Source organism: Maniola jurtina, chromosome 10 (genome assembly GCF_905333055.1).
Source record: "Maniola jurtina chromosome 10, ilManJurt1.1, whole genome shotgun sequence".
Taxonomy (NCBI): Eukaryota; Metazoa; Arthropoda; class Insecta; order Lepidoptera; family Nymphalidae; genus Maniola; species Maniola jurtina.
Window position 1 is genome coordinate 2,279,334 of NC_060038.1, and position 20,033 is coordinate 2,299,366.

The window sequence follows — 20,033 nt, forward strand, 5'->3', positions numbered from 1 at the left end:
CAGTTTTAAACTTCTATCAAAAAATATATAATTAAGCAAAGCAACTGATTATAAACTCAAAAGAATAAATATTTATGAAATAAAACTTGGTTAAGTGCGAGTCATCATAATAATCAATTTAGTTCTTTCTTAGTAACTTTGTAAGTCTGTATCCTAGTGATGTAGTAGAAATTCTTGAACTCGCTTATTAAAATCTTCCGCGTACTTTAAATGTATGTGATGCTTGCCTTCGGGGTATAGATGTATCCTGAAATACAAAAACCGTATTGTATTTTATTGTACTCATCGCTAATATTATAGTCCCCATCTGTACACGACGGAAAAGTGCAAAATACGGCGTTTCGAAACAAGATATTTCCCTTGGTAGGATTGATCCTTAGAACCCGGGGAAGAATTGAAGAAGTGGAGTCATCCAGAATTTTCATGAGAAGTTTACAAGGGGAGAGCTAGTACTCAAGCTGATTTTGATACCAATAGTTCGCCACAGATCGACATGGCAATCGGGGTATGAGGCGGGGGGGACGCTCTGCATACCCCCTGCGCAAACCCGGTGTGGGTTAGCGTGGGTGACATCGGTTAAGCTATGGCCAACTTTGGTATCATTACCAAATAAATTAGAGACGCTGAATTTATTACGTAAACTTGAAACTAAAGCTATGAGGATTCTACTGACAAGAGCTCACAACAAACTCAAAAATAGTCAAAAAATAATCTGTACCTGGATCCCTCTATATGCGTGTGTAGATGCGAGACATGCACGCGATCGACCATAGGGTCCTTCTCCCCATACAATATGAACGTAGGACACTTTATGTTCTTCAGTCTGTCTGAACAGATGTTGCCGTTGTTTGCCTGGTATATCGCGTCCATGGCGTCCACCCAGCTGGCCCAGTATTTGGCAAACCTCTCCTTGCCGTATATTTCAATCATTGGCTCCACTAGCCTTTTGGACCATTTGTTCACGTCTTTTATTTCTAAAATATAAGAAAAGAAATTATAGTTGTTTCCAAACAAATTCATTATGTACATAAACAAACAGAAGTGAAGATGGCAGCCTAATCCTCTCCAAAAGACTTGTAGTTTTACTCTTTATAAAAAACCGATTCAGACGCGAGTCCGCCTCACACTCAAAGGGTTTCTTAATATGAGAAATAACACTTAATTTTTTTTGCAAGTAAGCTTTTTTGAAATGTTCATTATTTGTCGTTATAGGGGCAATAGAAATACATACTTTGTGAAAATTTCAACTCTGTGCTACTTCGACAGACAGAGGAGGCTAAGCAATAGGGTCCCGTTGTTGGTACCCTTCGGGTAGGGTAGCTTAAAAAAATCATGTCTTTGTGTACCGATAGCATTCCTTGTGTGTGTGTAATTTTATTGTATGCATAAAATTTAACATCTTCAGTCCCCATACAGGGCAGTCTGATAACCCCCACGAATCCAAAATAACTGATAGTGAATTCATTTAATATTATTTACTCTGAAGTAGATTAAAAGTTTTTGCATGTTTGGTTCTTTAGTCCTTAATCTTTCAACTACACTAATTAATTTAATTAACTAATTATTACATTTGGGGGGGAGGGGGGTGGTATGTATATCACTTTTCCAGCCAGACCTAAATGCTGCACCTAACCGCAATTTTGTTCAACGATACATGTATACCGCTTATCCGAGACAGCTCCTGGGAGAGTGATCAGCGACATTGTACACCTTGATTCCATACTATCACCCTCCCCGCACCCATCCCCCTTCCTCACAAGCTGTCTCATTGAAACAGTATACTTTTAGTTGGTCACACACTGACAGAAACAAGCTATAGCTACATCCAGTAAAGTTGTAATTGATTCAAGGATTGTAAACATACTTTTATATGCATCAAGTTCGCTGGGCAGTATGAAGGAGTTGGCTCCCCACACTACAAGCTTATGCACTGCGCCGGGGTACTTGGCGGCCAACAGCAGGCTCGTGATACCGCCGTCACTGAAACCCAGCACTGAGAACTTCGGTATTTGTAATGCCTTGAAAACAAAAATGATCATCATCATCATCATCTCGAGCTATCATCAGCGCAGTACTGGGCACAGCCGGGGATTCATTAACTCTGTGATCATCAATGAATGAAAGCCGCCAAACACACTATACTATAAATCAATGGGTTAAAAATAAATGTCAAAACTTTTATTTTTAACCCATTGATTTATAGTATAATTTACTAACAAATATGTAAGTCTTCTATTATAGAATAATACCCAGAAAATTAGAACATTTTTACCGAGCAATCTACTATGTGTCTCCCTCAAACTACTCGACACTGGAAAGTGTATTGTGCTGGTCTGGCACTACAAAAAGCCACCAAACAAGAAAAGAAGAATTATTTGCTACAAAATATTACTTTTATGCAAAAATTTATTAATAAAATAAAATAGCAATGTACTGTATTACTCAAAATTGTATTGTATAATAATTACAAACATACCTTCATCAACTCATAAGCCATGTCTGCATCTTTTTCCAGAAAATCCACAGAAAAGTCCTTCTCAGGAGGGTAACTCTTGCCGTAACCTGGCGGATCCCAGACCACTAAAGTGAACTGGTTCCTGTTGAACCCCTCTATTTGATGCTCGAATTCAGACCAAATGGTCCCCAAGGCCCCCGGGGCACACAGTACATTATGTTTTCCATTGCCAACTTTTACATAGTTGATTTCATATTTGCCGACTTTTGTTTTGCTCTCCTAAAATTATTCATAAATGAAGAGATTGTGCATTTCTGTAATACACCACTCAATGTATAAAATACAAAAGAAAGAAGAGAGAAGAGTTTCTTTGGGTTACTTATATAAAACTATGCTCAAATATTAACTCAATAGTCAACACCATGATCAACTGATACACATTAATTGCTGCTAGACATAGATATCTTGTAAAGATTAACACAATCACACATCACAGTCTTCGACCGCCTTTTTTTTTATCATGGGGAAATCCTCATGGATACCACCGCGCCCGGGGAGGCACGGAGGGCCAAACACGTTCGCGCAACCCGGCCAGCGGCGCCTACTAAGGACACTCCTCGGGGGACCGGGTCCTGCATGCGGGCGGGTCATGCGGGCCAGCCGGGGCCTGGGTCCAGCACACAAGAAACAAGTTGCAGAAACTCGCTGGATTCAATCTAATCAGTAGATCAGCCTAACCAGTGGATGTTTTAGAAAAGTGAAATGGACATAGGTCTATTGTAAACTTACATACGCGGCGTCTTATGCTGGATCCAGCACACATCAAACGAGTTACAGAAGGTCGCTGGACCCAATCTTATCAGTGGTTCGGCTTAATAATATTATTTTTTAGAGATAAGTAAATTTAATCAAAATGTAAGACATACCTTCGGAAGTTTAGTAGTGGAAAATAAGACACGAGAAAACCTTACGCCAAATACTGGGGCAATAATTTTCCTTGATATTAACATTTTACTTAGATTAATAAAATTAATATTTAATAATGAGTTGATACCTACTAAAAAAATTGTTTACTTACAAAAATAACCTCTACTTAACTCGATTTGACATCTGTCAAGGTCAATGTCAACTGTCGTACCAGTGTTTCCACTGACGATTTTGATTTTACCCTTGTTACCCTTTGAGAAGTTCGCTCTAAATTACCCTAAAAATTTTCAAAATACATTTACTCTTTGAACTGATTTTTCACGAAACAATGATTGTTCCCAGGCTAGGAGTTATGTTTACAAAGATGTAGGAATTATCTGTTTCATGACACAGATTTGTAGTCATTTCAAGTAATCACCAGTTTTAAGATTACAAACTATATTGATATGTACCTAATACATAACAGGCATCCTCTGCACTAAGAGCTCCGAGTTCGATTCTCAATATAAATACTGTTATCACTTATCATAAATATATTATGAATAGGAACTGCAGAGGAACTGGGAACCCACCGCATTATTATCCCAAGAGAACTCCTGCTATTATGTGATTAATGGAAAGGCGTCACAACCCTCAACACGGCAATCACCGAGTTTCTTGCTGGTTCTTCTCGGTAGGAAAGGCATTCCGAACCAGTGGTTCGGAAAATTCAGGAATACGAAATTGAGGAATACGACTATAAAGAAGATAGAATGAGTGCCTATCTATTAAAAGTATTATTAATAAGGGTTTTATAAGTCCATGGGGTTTTCGATAATAAATTAAAAATAGGTATAGGTTTTAGATATTTATTGAAAGATAGGTAAATAACTTTAAATTATCATCTTATGATTTATACTAGATAATTCATCCAAGTGGATTAAGGCTTTTAATAATTCTGTGAAAACTGATTATTATCCCAGATAAAAAGTCATTTATGTCCTTGCCTGGGATTTTAAATTTTTTTTAGACTTTAATAGACTAGCGCTTGGCTGCAATCTGTTCTGACAAGTGATGAGTGAAGACGTAACACATACATAAATCATTATATAGTGTATATTTGTGTACTTAAATGTAGTACTTGATAGTTTTGGTAGGTAGCCCTAGCATCACTTAAACTATAAATCTGTACTTACCTATTAATATTTTTACATGGGAAATGTTAGTGGAAATCCTTGTAAAATTAAATAAGTAGTAATAAATAACATATTAACCCTATAGAAATGCTAATCGACATCGCTTAACACCGGTCGCTAACTTCACTCACTGTAATGTATGTGATGACGTGCTTAGCTTCATCAAAATATTATTGTGGTGGTATAGAATAGTATGTAGTAACTGTACTTCTAGGAAAAATATATTATTATAAATGATTATGGACACATAATAGCCATAGAGAAAAGCAGATAATTATCTATTTGACTCTATGCTTATCAACAGTCCGTGACTGGAAGAAGTCTCCATCAGCCATGGTGGCTTGTCGGTTGATCTCTCTGTGTCGGTCGTACGACACAATCTCTTCTAAGACCTCGCCATCGCCTTTTATTAACCTGGAAAAAATAAACCACTGAGGAGCAGCAAAGATATTTAGATTTATTTATATGTTGTGATAACAGCATGCATCCAGCCATTTCTGGCATACAACATTTTACAATATAATATTCTTAATTGATAAATAATTTAAGAATCAAATAAAATATGTACTACTTTGCTATAGCATTACTTTTAGATCTGTAAATTTAAATAAATTAAAAATTGATCTACACCTGAATGGTCCAAGTCCAATAAAGTTCTGGAATAAAATAGTAAGAATTATATTAGAAAGATAGAATAACCTGTATCTGCCAGTCTCTTCATCATGAACCTTTCTGACAACACTCTGTCGCTTCTCCCACTCCTCTTTGGTCATAGGCGCCATAGCCTTGGATCTTTCCATTAATTCTGTAAAATACCATAAATTAGTAAGTGAAAATTTTAAGTTGCAAGGTTGAAAGTTTTCCATAAATTCAAAGTCATTTATCCATTTCATGTCAAACAACAACATGCTACGTCTTAGAATCGTCATTCAGCAATCCTGTTCAATATTTTATATTGACTACACTAAAAAAGAAACACAAATTGTAATAAACCTATATAACTCAAGTTCTGTGGCATGTTTAACTCGAATTAACCACATTAATTTATTAAGCACTATACTGGATCACTAGTTAATAATATTATAATTGTCTTTGCTTAGCTAATGTTGAAAAAATTTGGCTGCTGTCAGACAAGTATTGTAAACCACAATACTTCCAACCCCAGCCGCAGCAAAGAAGTCTCCTTTAGTTGCTGAGGGTGCTTAAACATGTTCCTTACTCACTTTATACTAAAAATAATATATAAATCTAGGCCCTTACCCAAAGGAATATCAGCCGATGCTACATTCGTATCGGCATCACAGCTGCCGCTTTTGCTATCACGTTTCTGCTTTTTAAGTTTCTTTTTCTCCTCTTTAAGCTTCTTTTTCAATGCCTTCTCGGTCTTTTTCTGTTCTTTTTTCAATTTCTTCTTTAACTTACGCAGTTTTTTCTTTTCCCGGCTTGAATCGGAACTGCTCGAACTCGAGCTCTCTGAGCGGTGTCGTTTCTTAGATTTCTCTTTTCCCATTACTTGGTTTTCCTCGGTAATCGCATGCAAAATTTGCTAGCAGAGCCCATTAGATTTAAAACTTAAATTGGTACTTTCCCGGGAATTTATACTGCCCAAATAAATCCGAAATCGAAAATGAAAAGAAATTGTAAGAGAAAATGAGAAAATATTCGAAACGTCAAATTCAAATCAATAAAAAGGACGTTGACATTGACATTTGACAATGAGACAAAACCATAAATACAAAAAAATCATAGAGAGATAGGTATGTAGAGTGATAGGTACCTAGTTTAAAAGTTACTGTTACCTTCTCTGAAACCAACCCATCCAAACCACCAAACAGTATATAGGTAAACACGATGAGCGCATGGGTGCGCCATAGCCAGAGCGCAACTTCCACTTTCCAACCTCCTCGATTGCGGATAACGTCAGGAGAGATGATCGAAGTTTTGCAGATTCTAGAGACGTATAGCATGCAGCTTGCTGACCTGAAAACAATGACCGCTGACATCGGATCATGCATCTAGTAGGCAACTAACTATGTAAATAGTTATACATAAGTAATTAAAAAACATGGCTACCCTCCCGAAAAAAAACGCTAGTAAAATGTGCGGGTGCCATACAACCGCCATTACTAAAGTTTAAAAAAGTTGTACCCAGTGGATGTATAAATTCTAACGATATCCCATACGTCTAAAGTCCAAAACTGTTCAGACATTTTTAAGTTAACTATAGTGGAATAAAAAAGATAAGTTGCGTAGAACCCTGAAATCATAAGTAACTAGGTAGGACATAACTTCTTTTTTTGGGCAGTCGTGTAAAAATAACTAGGTAACTAGTTACCTACTTACCTAGATACCTACGCTTGCACTTTTCTGTTATCTATCTTCAATGACAGTCTTCTACATTTTGTAACAAAAACACAAGCAATGGCAGGTGGACTACCTACCTGTTATATTGTGTTCTTGAATTGATTGAATTTAAATTGATAAATTTAAATTTAAATTTATCAATTTAAATTTAAATTTAAACATCCAAATCGGTTCAGTTGGTAGGTATAGATTCTCCAAAACGATCGAGAATTGAGATAGCTTTACTTCGTGAGTTAAAGGATCGGATAGACCCGTAATACCTAATATGATCAAAATCAGTCCAGTTGTTTTAACTAAAAACCAGCCAAGTGCGAGTCAGACTCGCGCACCGAGGGTGGTATTTTTCCCACATTTTCATATAAAAATAAATAAAAATCAGTTTTAGAATGTACTAGTAAAGCCCTTTCATACTTCCGCTTGGTATACCTAGTTATCTTATTTTGAAAATTGAAACACATTTTAATTTTGTTTTAATGATGTAACCACTAATTCACGGTTTTCGGATTTACCAGACAGACAGACAAAAAAATTATCCTATAAGGGTTCCGTTTTTCCTTTTAAGGTACGGAACCCTAAAAGTCAAGTAGGTACCATTATCGAATACGGTAGTTAAGTGCTTAGTGCTTGTTATTACTTAAAAGCCCTAGCCGGGCTTTACTTCGAGTCATTATTACAAGACGTCTACCTACATATCTACGGGACGCTTAGCTATATTACCTAGGTACCTACCGATCCAATCGCAATTTCGCATTGAGCGACGGCCGCTGACACGTTATGGGACTCCCGATGAATAATTGAGGGAGGGAACGCGCAGGCGCGGTCCTCCGCAGACGGCTCAGGCCACTCGATGCAACACCGTTCCTCCCGAACGAAATAATATCCGCGTAAGAATAAAAAATCGCCAAGTTATAGTCTATGCTAAGGTTTATGACCGTTTTATTATGGTCGTGTTATTATAAGTTAAGACAGTGAATATAGTGTGTGAGGAAAATGCAGGCAGGGGGCCCGGATAGTGCTGCGGTGTCGGAGGCCCCCAGCAGTGGTAGCGAGGAGTCTGATTGCGAGCAAGGGCCTGAGGCTGACGCGGATGCGGCTTTGACTGAGGAATGGGCGAGGGAACTGCTGGGAGGAGCGGGCGTGGTCGCTCCTCAAGAGGTAAGCTCAATGCCGCTTGCCTTATTGTGATTCGTGTAATATAGTGAAAAGAATAAAATTACTTATTTGCACTTCTATAAATTAAATAATGTTGTTTTTTACCAGAAAATAGTAGAGGTTTATTTTACTTACATTATTAAACCGACCATTACTTAACTCGTCCTTAATTCGTCTTAATTTACGTCAATATTCCCTAAAGTAAAATGAAATATTTCTTTAATTATTATTAATCTAATTAATTTTAAAGATTTTAATAAAACTCACAATTATTTTAATATTAGGTTAATAGCTGGTACTTAGATCGCCAATCGGTGGAGTAAAAAATTATAAATCCACCCTCAAATCAATCCCTAGAAGTACATTGAATAGAAAATGTCAAGGAATGTTCGAATCGAAGAATAAATAATTAAAATAGGTACCTAATTCGTGGTTGTTTTAGAATTGTTACCAACTGGCTTTTTTATAATGGATATGTACCTATATATCCAAATTAAATTACAAATATTACTGACCAAAAGTTCGCAAAGTTACAGCCCTAATTCCTAGGTAGTGTCCACACTATAGACTATATACGTATTATCGGCCGAGGTCGATTACGGTAAAAATCGCAGCTAGTGTGACGATCGCAAAGTAACCAAGCTTACACATAGGATTGACTTTCGACCGTAAATCTAATCTGACTTCTCTCGCTATTGGCTAAAATCTTGGGCTAAAATGCATTATTGCCGCAAAAATAGGTACCTAATTACCATAGATTCTGCCAATCACATGAGATTATTTATATGAGACGACCAAAAGCAATGATTGATGCAGCATTTCCATTTTCGACCAACAGGATTTGTTGCACATCGTTTTTATTTTGAAATACCCTCAAATATTGTTCAAAAATTTCAGATTCGAGTAGAATCTCGAGCTGGAGTCGCAGGGGCTTTGAGCAGGGTCCTCGCAGTCACCGTCCGATACGAGAGCGCGGGTGAATATAGGGCGCTGCCACTGGTAGTCAAGTTACCCCCACGAGATCCTTTCGGCAGACTGTTCGTAGCGGAGGCCCAGTTCGATACGAGAGAGATACTATTTTATACAGAGCTGGCGCCAGCGCTGAACAGGCTGGCTGGAGAGGCGCTGGGCCCTGGAGAGGGGCTATCCATTCCGAGATGCATGAAAGCTAGATTACCAGGTCTGTACCTACTTGCCTATATAATTTACGATCTACACTTTACTAGTCTCTCATTCGTGAATTAATTCATTATGGCCACCTAACTTTGATTAAGTTATTAGAATTATTAGGTACCTAGTAGGCGCGTAATAGAACTGAAATTAACAGAAGGTGCTTTCATTTTCTTAAAATTACTTTTTGTAACTAGTAGGTATAATTTGTGATACTTAACTTAAAGACGAAACTTCACTAAACTCCATTTTGCTGTTTTGGCTTGAGTAACAAGCATGTTTACTTATATTATAGTTACTCAAGATTAGATGAATTATTTTAATCACGTTGTTTGTAGCGAAGTTTTGTTTAAAAGTACAATAAAAATAACACAGTCCCAAAGCAAGGACGTCCACAGCTCAAAAATAGCAGCTAAATCTGAGAAACCTAAACATTATTTTCGTCCGTAATGTAGGATTTGTCATAGTTTCTGTGAATCTCAGAATATAAATATGTTTGGATCAAACATCATACTAGTCCACACTGTGGCTGCCTCGGCTTGGTTCTGAATTTTAGTGACTCGAAGGCATATATAGATTCACCTTGAACTAAGACCACGCGACGCATCCTGCAAAGTCGCATAAATCCGAATCTAAAATTAGAACTAGGTTGTTTTAGCTGTTTTACTTTTCCAATTATTGTAAATGAATCATAAAACATGACGCTGGCCTGTATAAACAAATCATGCCCACGTGGAAGGGTGCCAGGAATATTGGCTGTATCTCCGCACTGCATAGCCAGGCTAATCCTTTGCGCAAAAAATGAGCCAGCCCTTCTATCACCACTTATTAGTTTGAAGTAATTAGGCATGAAAATAGTTACAGACAGACACTATAAGATCTTTAGTGCTAATTCACCTAAGCAGAGTTGTGACCTCACTTCCCTCGGTTAAAAAGATGAGCTTGTAGATTTATCAAATTCGGTTCAGTGAGTTCGGTTAATAAAGAGTGATAACTGTTCTATTTACAAAACTTAATGCTAAAAGCGTTAAAATGGTTTTAAGGATGAGAAAAAAACTCGACCTAAAAATCAATCACACTTCACACTAATATTACAAAGACACAAACTTTCGGTTGTGTGTGTGTGTGTGTGTGTTTGTTACTCTTTCATTCAAAATATAATGGACGGATTTGGCTGAAATTTGGAATGGAGATAGATTATATTGTGGATTACCATATAGGCTACTTTTTATCCCGGAAAATTAATGAGTTCCCATGGGAGTTTTAAAAATGTTTATCCACGGGAACGAAGTTGCGGATATCAGCTAATATGATATAATGTGAAGAAAGTCGCAGACGTTGATACCTACAAAGTTCAATACTTGCCTAGTCGTCTCATATACCCAGTACCTAAAACTTTCATCAACTACCGAACAATTGCATTCGGAATCATTAATTTGGCTTACGATTGACATATCGCATTCCGAAAACTACGTGACTGGATTGCAAGGCACGGATATATAAATAGGGTTGTCAAAAACAGTATTTTACCGCTAACAGTTTTATCGCTTTTTGCACCGATGGGAATTAAGCTTTTGGGTGACAAGTAGGTACAATATCTCGTTCCACTGCGGGTTGCTGATTAACCTTAATTAACACAAATCGCCCAAACTTAGATTCATTGCAATGATTAATTTCAATTGTGTTGATTAGTCACATCATCACGTAACTAGTAACGACCTAGGTACATTCATTTATTAGCCTCACAAAGTCACAATGTAAAGTTCTATAGGTAACTAAAAAATAAGACAAAGCTGCTATAGGTACTTTGTCGGAAAATTATGCACGCAATTTATAGTTGGCTAGGTACTTAATTTGACGCGTATTAATTACCAATCGAATAAATAATTTTTCAATTAAAAAAAAATTGCATTTCAGATGAAATCGGCGGAGATAGCGAGCTTGTGCTGGAAGATGTAACGGCAGTTGGGTTCGAATCAGCGGACTTTGCCGAGGGTCTAACAGTCGAGCGCGCAAGGTCTGCACTGTATGCCGCTGCAAGACTCCACGCTCTTTCTCTCGCTCTGCGGGATAGAGAGGGGCCGTTGGATGAAAGATTTGACTTTTTGTTCCCCTGCGAAAGAGCGGCAGCTGGATACCTTCGTCTAGTAAGACGAGGCTTACCCCAACTGGAAGCTTTTCTCCGTGGACGCACAGACTGTATCGAGGAAGCTGCCGCTGTATCGGCACTCAGCGCTCGGGCACCTTCACTCTTGGGCACTTTACTCCGACCGGCTGAACCTGCCCCTCTCGTTCACGCGGATTTTTGGAGCGGCAACCTTCTGTTTAGAGAAAGAGACGGGGAGAGTGAATGTATTGCTCTCGATTGGCAAATGGTTTCTTTGGGAAGACCGATGGATGACGTCGCGCTATTGCTCCTCTCTTCTCTCACGCCGGAAATGAGAAGAGCTGCTGGAGAAACTCTAATAGAAGATTATGGGAACCGCTTGGAAGCAGAGTGCGCAAGATTGGGAGCTGCATCCTCGGGGATAGCAGTCAGACGAGGTTTGAAGCCGGATTGGCCGCGAGCAGCGCTCCGGGCTCTCTTGCTGTGTGCGGGAAGCGTGGACGTGGCTCTCGGGGAACCACGGGCGGAGACGAGGCTGCTCGAAGCCGTTCGCGATCTACACGCACAAAACATTCTCGCTCTAAAACCTGACTCTGATGCGTAAGAATTAAAACTGTGCCAAGATAAAGTATTCAGAGTTAACCGTTCATCGATTGATAAGTCCATGTCAGAGCATAATATACTTTTGTTTCGATAGAAGCACAAAATGCATTTGTGTACTCGTTGTTTACTATTATTTATTTTGTGTAGTGACATCGATCGTTTTATTGGAGACGCTCGGGGCTCTGGTGGTGCGCGGCGATGCCTAAATAAAGACTGAATTTACGTAATTAAATCATGTCTGTGACCTACATGAGTGTGGTATTAATCATTATTATTATTATTATAGGTGACTGTTGCTCATCGTATAAAAGAAGCGAAAATTTGTTTCGGTCTATTGACTATTATTTGAATAAAAATTAAATAATTATTATTGGTACCTACAAAATGCTATTTTATTTTATCATAAACAATTACACACCTACTTGCCACTTTTGTAGTCAATTTGATTTTAAAACGCTATTATATAGCGTGAGAAACTTGGGGTCAATGCTTCGCCTACTACGCAGCATTGACCCCGCGGCACCTATCTACGCAATGGCTGTTGACCTCTAGCGTCAGTCAGTCAGATGTTTTATTGGCAAATTGACTTCCAAAAAAGAGGAAGTTAATTTTTTTTAAGTTATTGGGAAAATTCATTAAAAATAAATTTGCCACTAACAAAAGTTGCCTACTAGTACTAGGTAGTACCTAAACCTATTTGATAGAATACAAAATAAATGAAAATGAGGAAATTTTCAAAAATCAAATTAGGTTATTTGAGATCTGTTATAATAATTTTGGGACAGCCATCTTGAAATTTTTTGAATGTGCCGCGCTTTTCCAGTCCTTACTTTTGTTTGCCAATTTTCAGTTTTACTTTTGTTTTTGTTTTACTTGCTAGTGCACAAAAACCTAAGCCAAGCCCACACGCTTGTGACAAATAATATACAGCAAGCATCGGCAAACACTACCGAGTACTTAGGTAGGTACTTTTTATACGTAACTACAGTGTATGGCTATGGTTTGGCTTGCAACCAATTGGAACGGTCGAATGACAAGCGTTGGCAAGCCAGCAACCAGCAACCAACTTATAAATCTATGATCGTAGCAACCAACACCTGTCCATACAGAGTGCATTGATTATACGGGTACCTGTCCACACGCTTGCCAGTGCTTGTTGTTTGTTGTTTGTCACAAGCGTTGGGTGGCACCTAAAGCCGGCGCCAGGCGCTTGTGGCAAACAACAAACAGCAAGCATCGCCAAACACCAGGGTTTAGCTTGCAGCCAATCAAATCGAGCGACAAGCGTTGGCGAACATACGCAAACACCCGTCCACCCTTTTTTTCTCTCGTCTGGCTTTACTCAGATTAGCCAATGTCAAGTTTGTAGTTATTTTCAAGTTAGTGAAACTATACAAGTATGGACTCCGTCTGCGCCGGCGCCCACCGACATACGTGTGGCGCCTCTTTAGAGCGCTTCCCAGTCAGCTCCACCACCAAAAACACCAACTAACACAAAAACCAGCTACTCTTAACAAAAAAAAAAACACTCCAAAAAGGCACAGCACGCGCCCCAGCAAACGACAACACAGACGAAGTCCCGTCCACACGTTTGCCAGTGCTTGTTGTTTGCTGTTTGTCACAAGTATGTGGATCCGCCTTAGAAGATCATATAAATCACATCACACGTCTATATAAAGTCCAATAAGTCATGCAGTGTTGCCAGAAGGACCTACGAAATTCGTACTTTCAGCGGTCATTATTCGTATCTTCGGTCTTACTTTCGTATCCTTTTCATAGTGGCTTAACTAGGACAGTATTGTCATTTGTAACTTTTTCACACTTTAAAAATTTGATTTAACACAAATCAATTTTTTTTAATGAAATCAAAATTCAGTAGTTAACTAACTAGTTACCTTTACATTTTATTTTCATGTAATTTAGGTGGAGCAACAGCGTCTAATCTTTTTGCTTAATGTGCTTAATTTTCTATATATACTCAGATTGATAGCTTTTCATACCTACCATGTACCTACCTTTTTAGGATCTCGTTCGTTGGATTTGCTGCACATCATCTGGCAACATATATTGTCATTTGTCATGTCAAATGTGGTCAAATGTCAAATTGAAAATTGACCTTCGCGTATCGCTGCAAAGTGTTTTATTAATTTTATTGGAAATGTTATATTTGTAGTCATATTGTTTATTTAGCTGACTTATTCTGGTGCAGCGATGACTCAGCCTAGTCAAGTGAACCTCGACATCGAGGACGAGGCCCCGGCGGAGGGCCCAAGTCGAAGTAATCCACTTCATAGGATGGACTCGGTGTCTCGACCAATTCCAACAAATAGAAGCAATCTAGGCCTCGGCGATCGGCTAAATAGTGTCTTTAGAGAAATCCGACCGCTCGTCGAACATGCGCGGATGGTAAGGTTTCTAATACATTATTGTTTCCGATTACGTGACGCAATACTTGCTGTCATACATTTTCACGGTTATTATTTGTTATTGTGATTCGATAGGTATGCTATAGGTACTTATTGTAGTTGGTTTAGGTTAGGTTAGGAAGATTTTTATCGACTGCCCTAAAATATTGACAATGCAATGAGAGATTCTTCAACATTCCAAACTTATTGTTTATTAAAAAAAATAGTACTTACCTAGTGCTACTAAGTAAGTTGTGCAATTTTTTTTTATCTTTTACGCAAAAGTCATTGGGGCTTTCACAGATTAAAGTTCTGTAGTCAGACAACATACTGTGCTAAGTTTTATCAAAATCAGTTCATTGGAATTTTGGATCCAGTAAACTTAAACTTTAGAAAGAGACAATGTTTTGTAGAGTGTTGTCTCTATTGTTGAGACTAACGAAACATTACTTAGGTTTAAGTGACTTAGGAAACATAATTCATCCATATAACCGATTTTGATTAGTACAGAGACAACTTGTATCCGGAAGATCCACATTGCCTACTTTTATATCAGAAAATTAAAGACATCTCATGGGATTTTAAAAAACCTAAATCAACACACAAAATTGTGGTTTTTGGGAGTCATCTATTTTATTTATGTACTTAAATGAAATCAAGTGCTAGCCAAAACTTCTTTTTTATAGGGCAACAATGCTAGGTTATCACTACCCACATGGCTACCCAGAAACCCACCAGGCACTCATCAAGCTGGAGAAGGCCTGCAAAGACCACAAAGTTCTATAGCTCATGTAAACTTAGGCCCTGGATCACAAACTTATGTTGTAAATGAGAGAAGTACACCTCTTACTCAAAGACAGTCAAGCCATGGGATGAGCAACAGTGCCTCAAATGATTCCAATATATCTGAACAAGGTCCTGAACATGCAGAGATTAATGTGTCTGTGAATCCTTCCAATAATAACAATATAAATGACAATGCTGATAATGATAGTCAAAGTGAAGATGGGACACAGCAGGTAAGCTACTATGACAGTATGATGCATAATGTTTTAAACTATCTATATACATATAATAAAATTGTAGAAAAGTGGTGTCTGTACAAATATAAAAAAAAGTAGCAGGCGTTGTTATTATATCGATGCCGAACCCGAAATTGTAATTTTTTTTTTTTTGTCTGTTTGTGTTTATCTGTGTGTTTGTGCACGCTAATATCAGAAACGGCTTATTCGACTTAGATACGGTTTTCACTAATATATTGTAGTAAGCTTCACTTAACATTTAGTGTTTATTTCATGTCAATCGGTTCATAAATTAATAATATTAATAAAAGTTATGTCAATTTAAAGAATCACGGCGAACATTTTTAACGTACAGAGTATATGCTGTCCGAAAAGTCACTATTCCACGCGAACGAAGTCGCGGGCACAGCTAGTTAACAATAATTAAGTAGTACATACTTTACTGTCTAATTGGTTAGTAAGTTCAACTAGAAGATGAGGTCCACAACCTCATTTGATTCCCTGGTTGGGCCAAAAGTTGTATGTTTCTGTCAAGAAATTCTCAGTTCTAGCCTGGATTTCTAAGCCAGCCTCTGAGAGCACTTAAAGGCGTCATATCATAATATCCACTATTGGCTGGAATGATTCTTATTATAATAATCTACACTTCTGGCCACAGCTGGTAGAACCTGTGCAGAAAAGTTGCAGTTTCTTTCTGTGCTGGAAGAATTTCATATTTTCCTTTCCTTTTCCTTTCAAACAATCCTAAAGCTACATGCACAAAAATGTTATTAATCTAGTTAATTTTGTTAATCAGCTAATCCTGTTAGACCTATGTTAATCAGTTGCTTGGAAAAGATTGCTCATGCAAAACTTGTATGTTTTATTGCCTGAATTATAGTCATAATATGGGAATCATTAGGGCAGAAATTGATTGATTAATAATAAAACAAATTAATAGCACTGTGTAATCTAAACCTGAACTTAAGTATCATTTATCTACGACTTATTACTATACTGTATACTGGTATCATTTATTTGAGATTTAAGTAGTTCATTTTCACGTAGTGTAAAAGTGCACTACTTATATAATAGAAAAGCATTACACAGTGTTAGGTCACATGAGCTATGAAATATTGAGTGATACTCGTGACTTAAGCAAGTCTAATTGTAATGTGTACTATTTGTTTCAGGTAGTAGATGTGCGAGCAACACTGAATTTGCTCCTACGATATGCACCGTTCTACTTTATACTATTCATCAAATACATGTACGATAGCCGAGAGGGGATCTTTACGTTCATCATATTGTTCTGCACCTTCGCACATGGGAACAATGTTGTCAAGAGGTTGGTTGTTTTAAGGAATGGCCAAACATGGCTACTTGGTTTACTTTGCCCATAATCTAATCAAATCAATTTCGATTTTCAAATTTTTCAAAATCCTGTGGAAATTCTTTGATTTTCGGGGATAAAAAGTAGCCTATGCGCTAATCCAAGATATTATCTATCTCCATTTCAAATTTCAGCCAAATCCATTCAGTAGTTTTTGCGTGAAGGAGTAACAAACATAAACACGCACATACACACAAATTTTCGCCTTTATAATATTAGCGTGAAGTGTGATTAGTGTGAAAATATTAGTGTGATAGTGTGATTTTTTACACATTAGGTTAATATGACAACAGTTCATATAAGAAACTTAGCAGGCACTCATTTAGACATAAGATAATTTTTTTATTAATGAATGTAAAATTTTCAGGGAAAATGGTAAACAAATGAACCGGAGTATACTAGCGTTGTTCTGTGAAATGATCTTTGCGACAACCACGATTTTGATAGTGCACTTCCTGTTTGGACATGGGAAGTTGCTGCCCAATGTAGTGATGTTCCCAGGGTACACGGAACCCATAGATGTGTGGGAGCTGCTGTGGCTGGTGGTGCTCACTGACCTGATCGTGAGGGTCATTACTGTGGATATCAAGCTGCTGATTACCATGTTGCCAGCTTTCATGCTGCCCTTCCAAAAGAGGGTGAGTATTCTTTTTTTTCATTCATATACAAGCTAGCCCTTGACTGCAGTCTCATCTGATGGTAGGTGATGATGCAGTCTAAGATAGAAGCGGGATAACCTGGAAGAAGTATGGCAGCTTTTATGAAACCCATACTCCTTTGGTATCATACCGGAACGCTAAATCGCTTGGCGGCACGGCGTTGCCGGTAAGGTGGTAATTAGCCACGGCCGAAGCCTCCCACTATACCAGACCAGAGATTTAGAAATTATAAAATTCTAAACCCTGCCGGGCGCTTACCATTGCGCCAAGGCGTCAAAAATTCACAACCGAAAAAAGAAACTGGAAAAGCGCGGCAAATTCAAAATACATCAGTTTACAGACCCAAAATTAGTATATCAGGCCTGGAATATAAATTAGTATATCAGGCCTGGAATATAAATTAGTATATCAGGCCTGGAATATAAATTAGTATATCAGGCCTGGACTATAAATTAGTATATCAGGCCTGGAATATAAATTAGTATATCAGGCCTGGAATATAAATTAGTATATCAGGCCTGGAATATAAATTAGTATATCAGGCCTGGACTATAAATTAGTATATCAGGCCTGGAATATAAATTAGTATATCAGGCCTGGACTATAAATTAGTATATCAGGCCTGGAATATAAATTAGTATATCAGGCCTGGAATATAAATTAGTATATCAGGCCTGGTCTATAAATTAGTATATCAGGCCTGGACTATAAATTAGTATATCAGGCCTGGACTATAAATTAGTACATCAGGCCTAGAATATAAATTAGTATATTAGGTTATTCCAGGTATGTTATACTAATTTTGGGGCTGCCATACTGATATTTTTAGGATTCCATACCAAAATGTTAAAATGGAACTTGGGTGCGACTTTCTCCGCCCGTATGTCTGTCTACCACAGTCGATTATTTCAGTAACTATTACAGTAAAGCTATCGATATGTATACATATAAAAGTGGCCTAATATCGTTGGAATCAAAAAAATCAAAAATTATTTTTAGTTTAAATAGGGCGGAGAAATCAGAGGTTTGAAATTTCAAAGTAAGTGAAACTGAATGTGGGTCAAGATAAAGAATATGTTCAAATAATAACTAACTTCACTTGAATTTTCTTGCAATTTTATATTCGCTTGTGGATGTAACCACGTGAGTTCTAGGTTATAATATCGCTGTGCATATTTGTGTGCAGTTTTATTACTCATAAGTCATAATACAAAAGTATTTATGATACTTAACTTGATATTACCAAACTTATCTTAGACTACTCAGACATACAAAAGCAATAAGCGCCATACTGTGAAGTATGTAGGATCTCATTACATTAAACATAAACAATCTCCAGCCATGGAATTTGAATGTCACCTAAACAAAGACCCTTTGATATGTACCTACTAACTATACCATCCATCCATCCATCAGCCTGTATGCGTCCACTGCTGGACATAGGCCAAGAGCGCGCCACCAAACACGGTCCTCCGCCTTCCTCATCCACCCGCTCCCCGCCACCTTCTTCAGGTCATCGGTCCAGCGGGCAGGAGGTCGTCTAACTAACTATACGCGAAATACGCTCTAACTAACTATACGCGAATCAGAGTATTAATAGGGCCCAGCAAAAGGCGGTGGGACGAATCATAACATAACTATACCCAGTGGGGTATCATGAAAGGGTTTAACCTGTACATTCTATGAACCTCTACAAACAAAGTTAGTTTTGCGGTTCGTTAAACACAGGTGATTCTTACCGTTTTACTTCTGTAGTACGGAACCGTCGGTGCGCGAGTCTGACTCCCACTTGACCGGTTTTCAGGGTTCCGTGCCTGAAGGGTGCCAACCCTGCCAACTGGACCCTATTACTAAGACTCCACCTCCACAATTTTTGATACCTATGTATTAAAAAAATATTTAGAAATTTCCTTAAAGTGTGGGTAAAAACACTATCATAAAACTTATAAAAATCATAAACTCCATGTTTCATTATTTCTTTCAGGGCAAAGTATACCTTTTCACAGAGGCGGTATCCCAGCTGTACCGGTCCTTAATAACCATTCAGCCGTGGATATTCTTCCTCATGCAGTCGTATGAAGGTTCGGAGAAGATGGTGGGAATGTTCCTCACTTCGGTGTACGTGATTGCGAAGCTGGTGGAGCTGCTGGTGCGGCTGCGACTCTTCAAAAACGCCACTTGGACCTTGCTGCAGAGTGTGGTGAGTTTAATATCAGCAAGCTGTGGGTCAATCCGCACGTGGCCAGCGTAGTAGACTGTGCTCAAAACCCTTTTCACTCTAAGAGGAGACCTGTGCTCTGTAGTGAGCCGGCAATGGGTTGATCATAATTATGATGGGCACCTTCTTTTTTGGAACTGTGCAGATCTTTGGTTTCCCTGTATCACTTCAACCATCTCTGATCCATTGTGATCACCACCATTTTATATGTTGTGCCAATACTTGTGGCCAACAGGTACAGCTGCACTTTCCAGTATGGAATAGGCATAGAGAAGGAAAGGTAGGCTACTGGCAACTGGGCTATATGCATACAGGTACATTGAGATTCCTGGGGTAGCTATCTCAGAAACCTAGTTTCATCATGAGATGAGAGAATCCTAGTTACATCATCATAGCTTACCATA

General features: G+C 38.1%; 4 protein-coding genes and 1 long non-coding RNA gene across 6 annotated transcripts in view; 3 read left to right on the forward strand and 2 right to left on the reverse strand.

Moving 5' to 3' along the window:
- Positions 1-3,527, reverse strand: LOC123869209 (valacyclovir hydrolase-like). Its single transcript, XM_045912028.1, has 5 exons — positions 3,382-3,527; positions 2,477-2,734; positions 1,865-2,018; positions 719-974; positions 1-247 (listed from the first exon to the last, which is right to left on the reverse strand). The coding sequence occupies exons 1-5, from the start codon at positions 3,463-3,465 to the stop codon at positions 154-156; spliced, it is 846 nt and encodes a 281-aa protein (XP_045767984.1). The 5' UTR covers positions 3,466-3,527; the 3' UTR covers positions 1-153.
- LOC123869216 (ADP-ribosylation factor-like protein 6-interacting protein 4) lies at positions 3,218-6,231 on the reverse strand. 2 transcript variants are annotated; one of them, XM_045912038.1, is made up of 4 exons: positions 5,818-6,231; positions 5,257-5,362; positions 4,805-4,971; positions 3,218-3,229 (listed from the first exon to the last, which is right to left on the reverse strand). In XM_045912038.1, exons 1-3 carry the CDS (start codon positions 6,065-6,067, stop codon positions 4,836-4,838), a joined length of 492 nt encoding a protein of 163 aa, XP_045767994.1. In that variant the 5' UTR covers positions 6,068-6,231; the 3' UTR covers positions 3,218-3,229; positions 4,805-4,835. The 2 variants fall into 2 exon arrangements, with proteins under 2 accessions (XP_045767994.1, XP_045767993.1); XM_045912037.1 differs by lacking the exon at positions 3,218-3,229 and having other exon boundaries at positions 4,217-4,971.
- Positions 4,895-20,033, forward strand: part of LOC123869224 — a 26,981-nt gene continuing 11,842 nt past the window's right edge. The window contains exons 1-2 of the long non-coding RNA XR_006796840.1: positions 4,895-5,024; positions 13,316-13,321. This is a non-coding gene — a long non-coding RNA (uncharacterized LOC123869224). The remainder of the gene's footprint in view (positions 5,025-13,315; positions 13,322-20,033) is intronic.
- LOC123869201 lies at positions 6,528-12,371 on the forward strand. The gene is made up of 4 exons (XM_045912013.1): positions 6,528-6,575; positions 7,918-8,076; positions 8,971-9,253; positions 11,161-12,371. The coding sequence occupies exons 1-4, from the start codon at positions 6,567-6,569 to the stop codon at positions 11,952-11,954; spliced, it is 1,245 nt and encodes a 414-aa protein (XP_045767969.1). The 5' UTR covers positions 6,528-6,566; the 3' UTR covers positions 11,955-12,371.
- The window catches only part of LOC123869197 (RING finger and transmembrane domain-containing protein 2), an 8,497-nt gene continuing 2,519 nt past the window's right edge, over positions 14,056-20,033 (forward strand). Inside the window, exons 1-5 of the mRNA XM_045912009.1 lie at positions 14,056-14,359; positions 15,045-15,377; positions 16,553-16,707; positions 17,120-17,390; positions 19,396-19,611. Coding sequence (XP_045767965.1) covers positions 14,165-14,359; positions 15,045-15,377; positions 16,553-16,707; positions 17,120-17,390; positions 19,396-19,611 — 1,170 coding nt within the window. The 5' untranslated portion in view covers positions 14,056-14,164. The remainder of the gene's footprint in view (positions 14,360-15,044; positions 15,378-16,552; positions 16,708-17,119; positions 17,391-19,395; positions 19,612-20,033) is intronic.

Bases quoted from the DNA above. Each gene is read 5' to 3' on its own strand.
- LOC123869201 (XM_045912013.1), top strand. The intron at 8,077-8,970 runs GTAAGCTCAATG...CAAAAATTTCAG, and splicing joins GCGTGGTCGCTCCTCAAGAG to ATTCGAGTAGAATCTCGAGC. The intron at 9,254-11,160 runs GTCTGTACCTAC...ATTGCATTTCAG, and splicing joins CATGAAAGCTAGATTACCAG to ATGAAATCGGCGGAGATAGC.
- LOC123869209 (XM_045912028.1), bottom strand. From the start codon at position 3,465: ATGTTAATATCAAGGAAAATTATTGCCCCAGTATTTGGCGTAAGGTTT. The intron at 975-1,864 runs GTATGTTTACAA...CTTATATTTTAG, and splicing joins CGAACTTGATGCATATAAAA to AAATAAAAGACGTGAACAAA. The intron at 248-718 runs GTACAGATTATT...TTTGTATTTCAG, and splicing joins ACGCATATAGAGGGATCCAG to GATACATCTATACCCCGAAG.
- LOC123869216 (XM_045912038.1), bottom strand. From the start codon at position 6,067: ATGGGAAAAGAGAAATCTAAGAAACGACACCGCTCAGAGAGCTCGAGT. The intron at 5,363-5,817 runs GTAAGGGCCTAG...GGTATTTTACAG, and splicing joins ATCGGCTGATATTCCTTTGG to AATTAATGGAAAGATCCAAG. The intron at 4,972-5,256 runs GTTATTCTATCT...TATTTTTTCCAG, and splicing joins GAAGAGACTGGCAGATACAG to GTTAATAAAAGGCGATGGCG.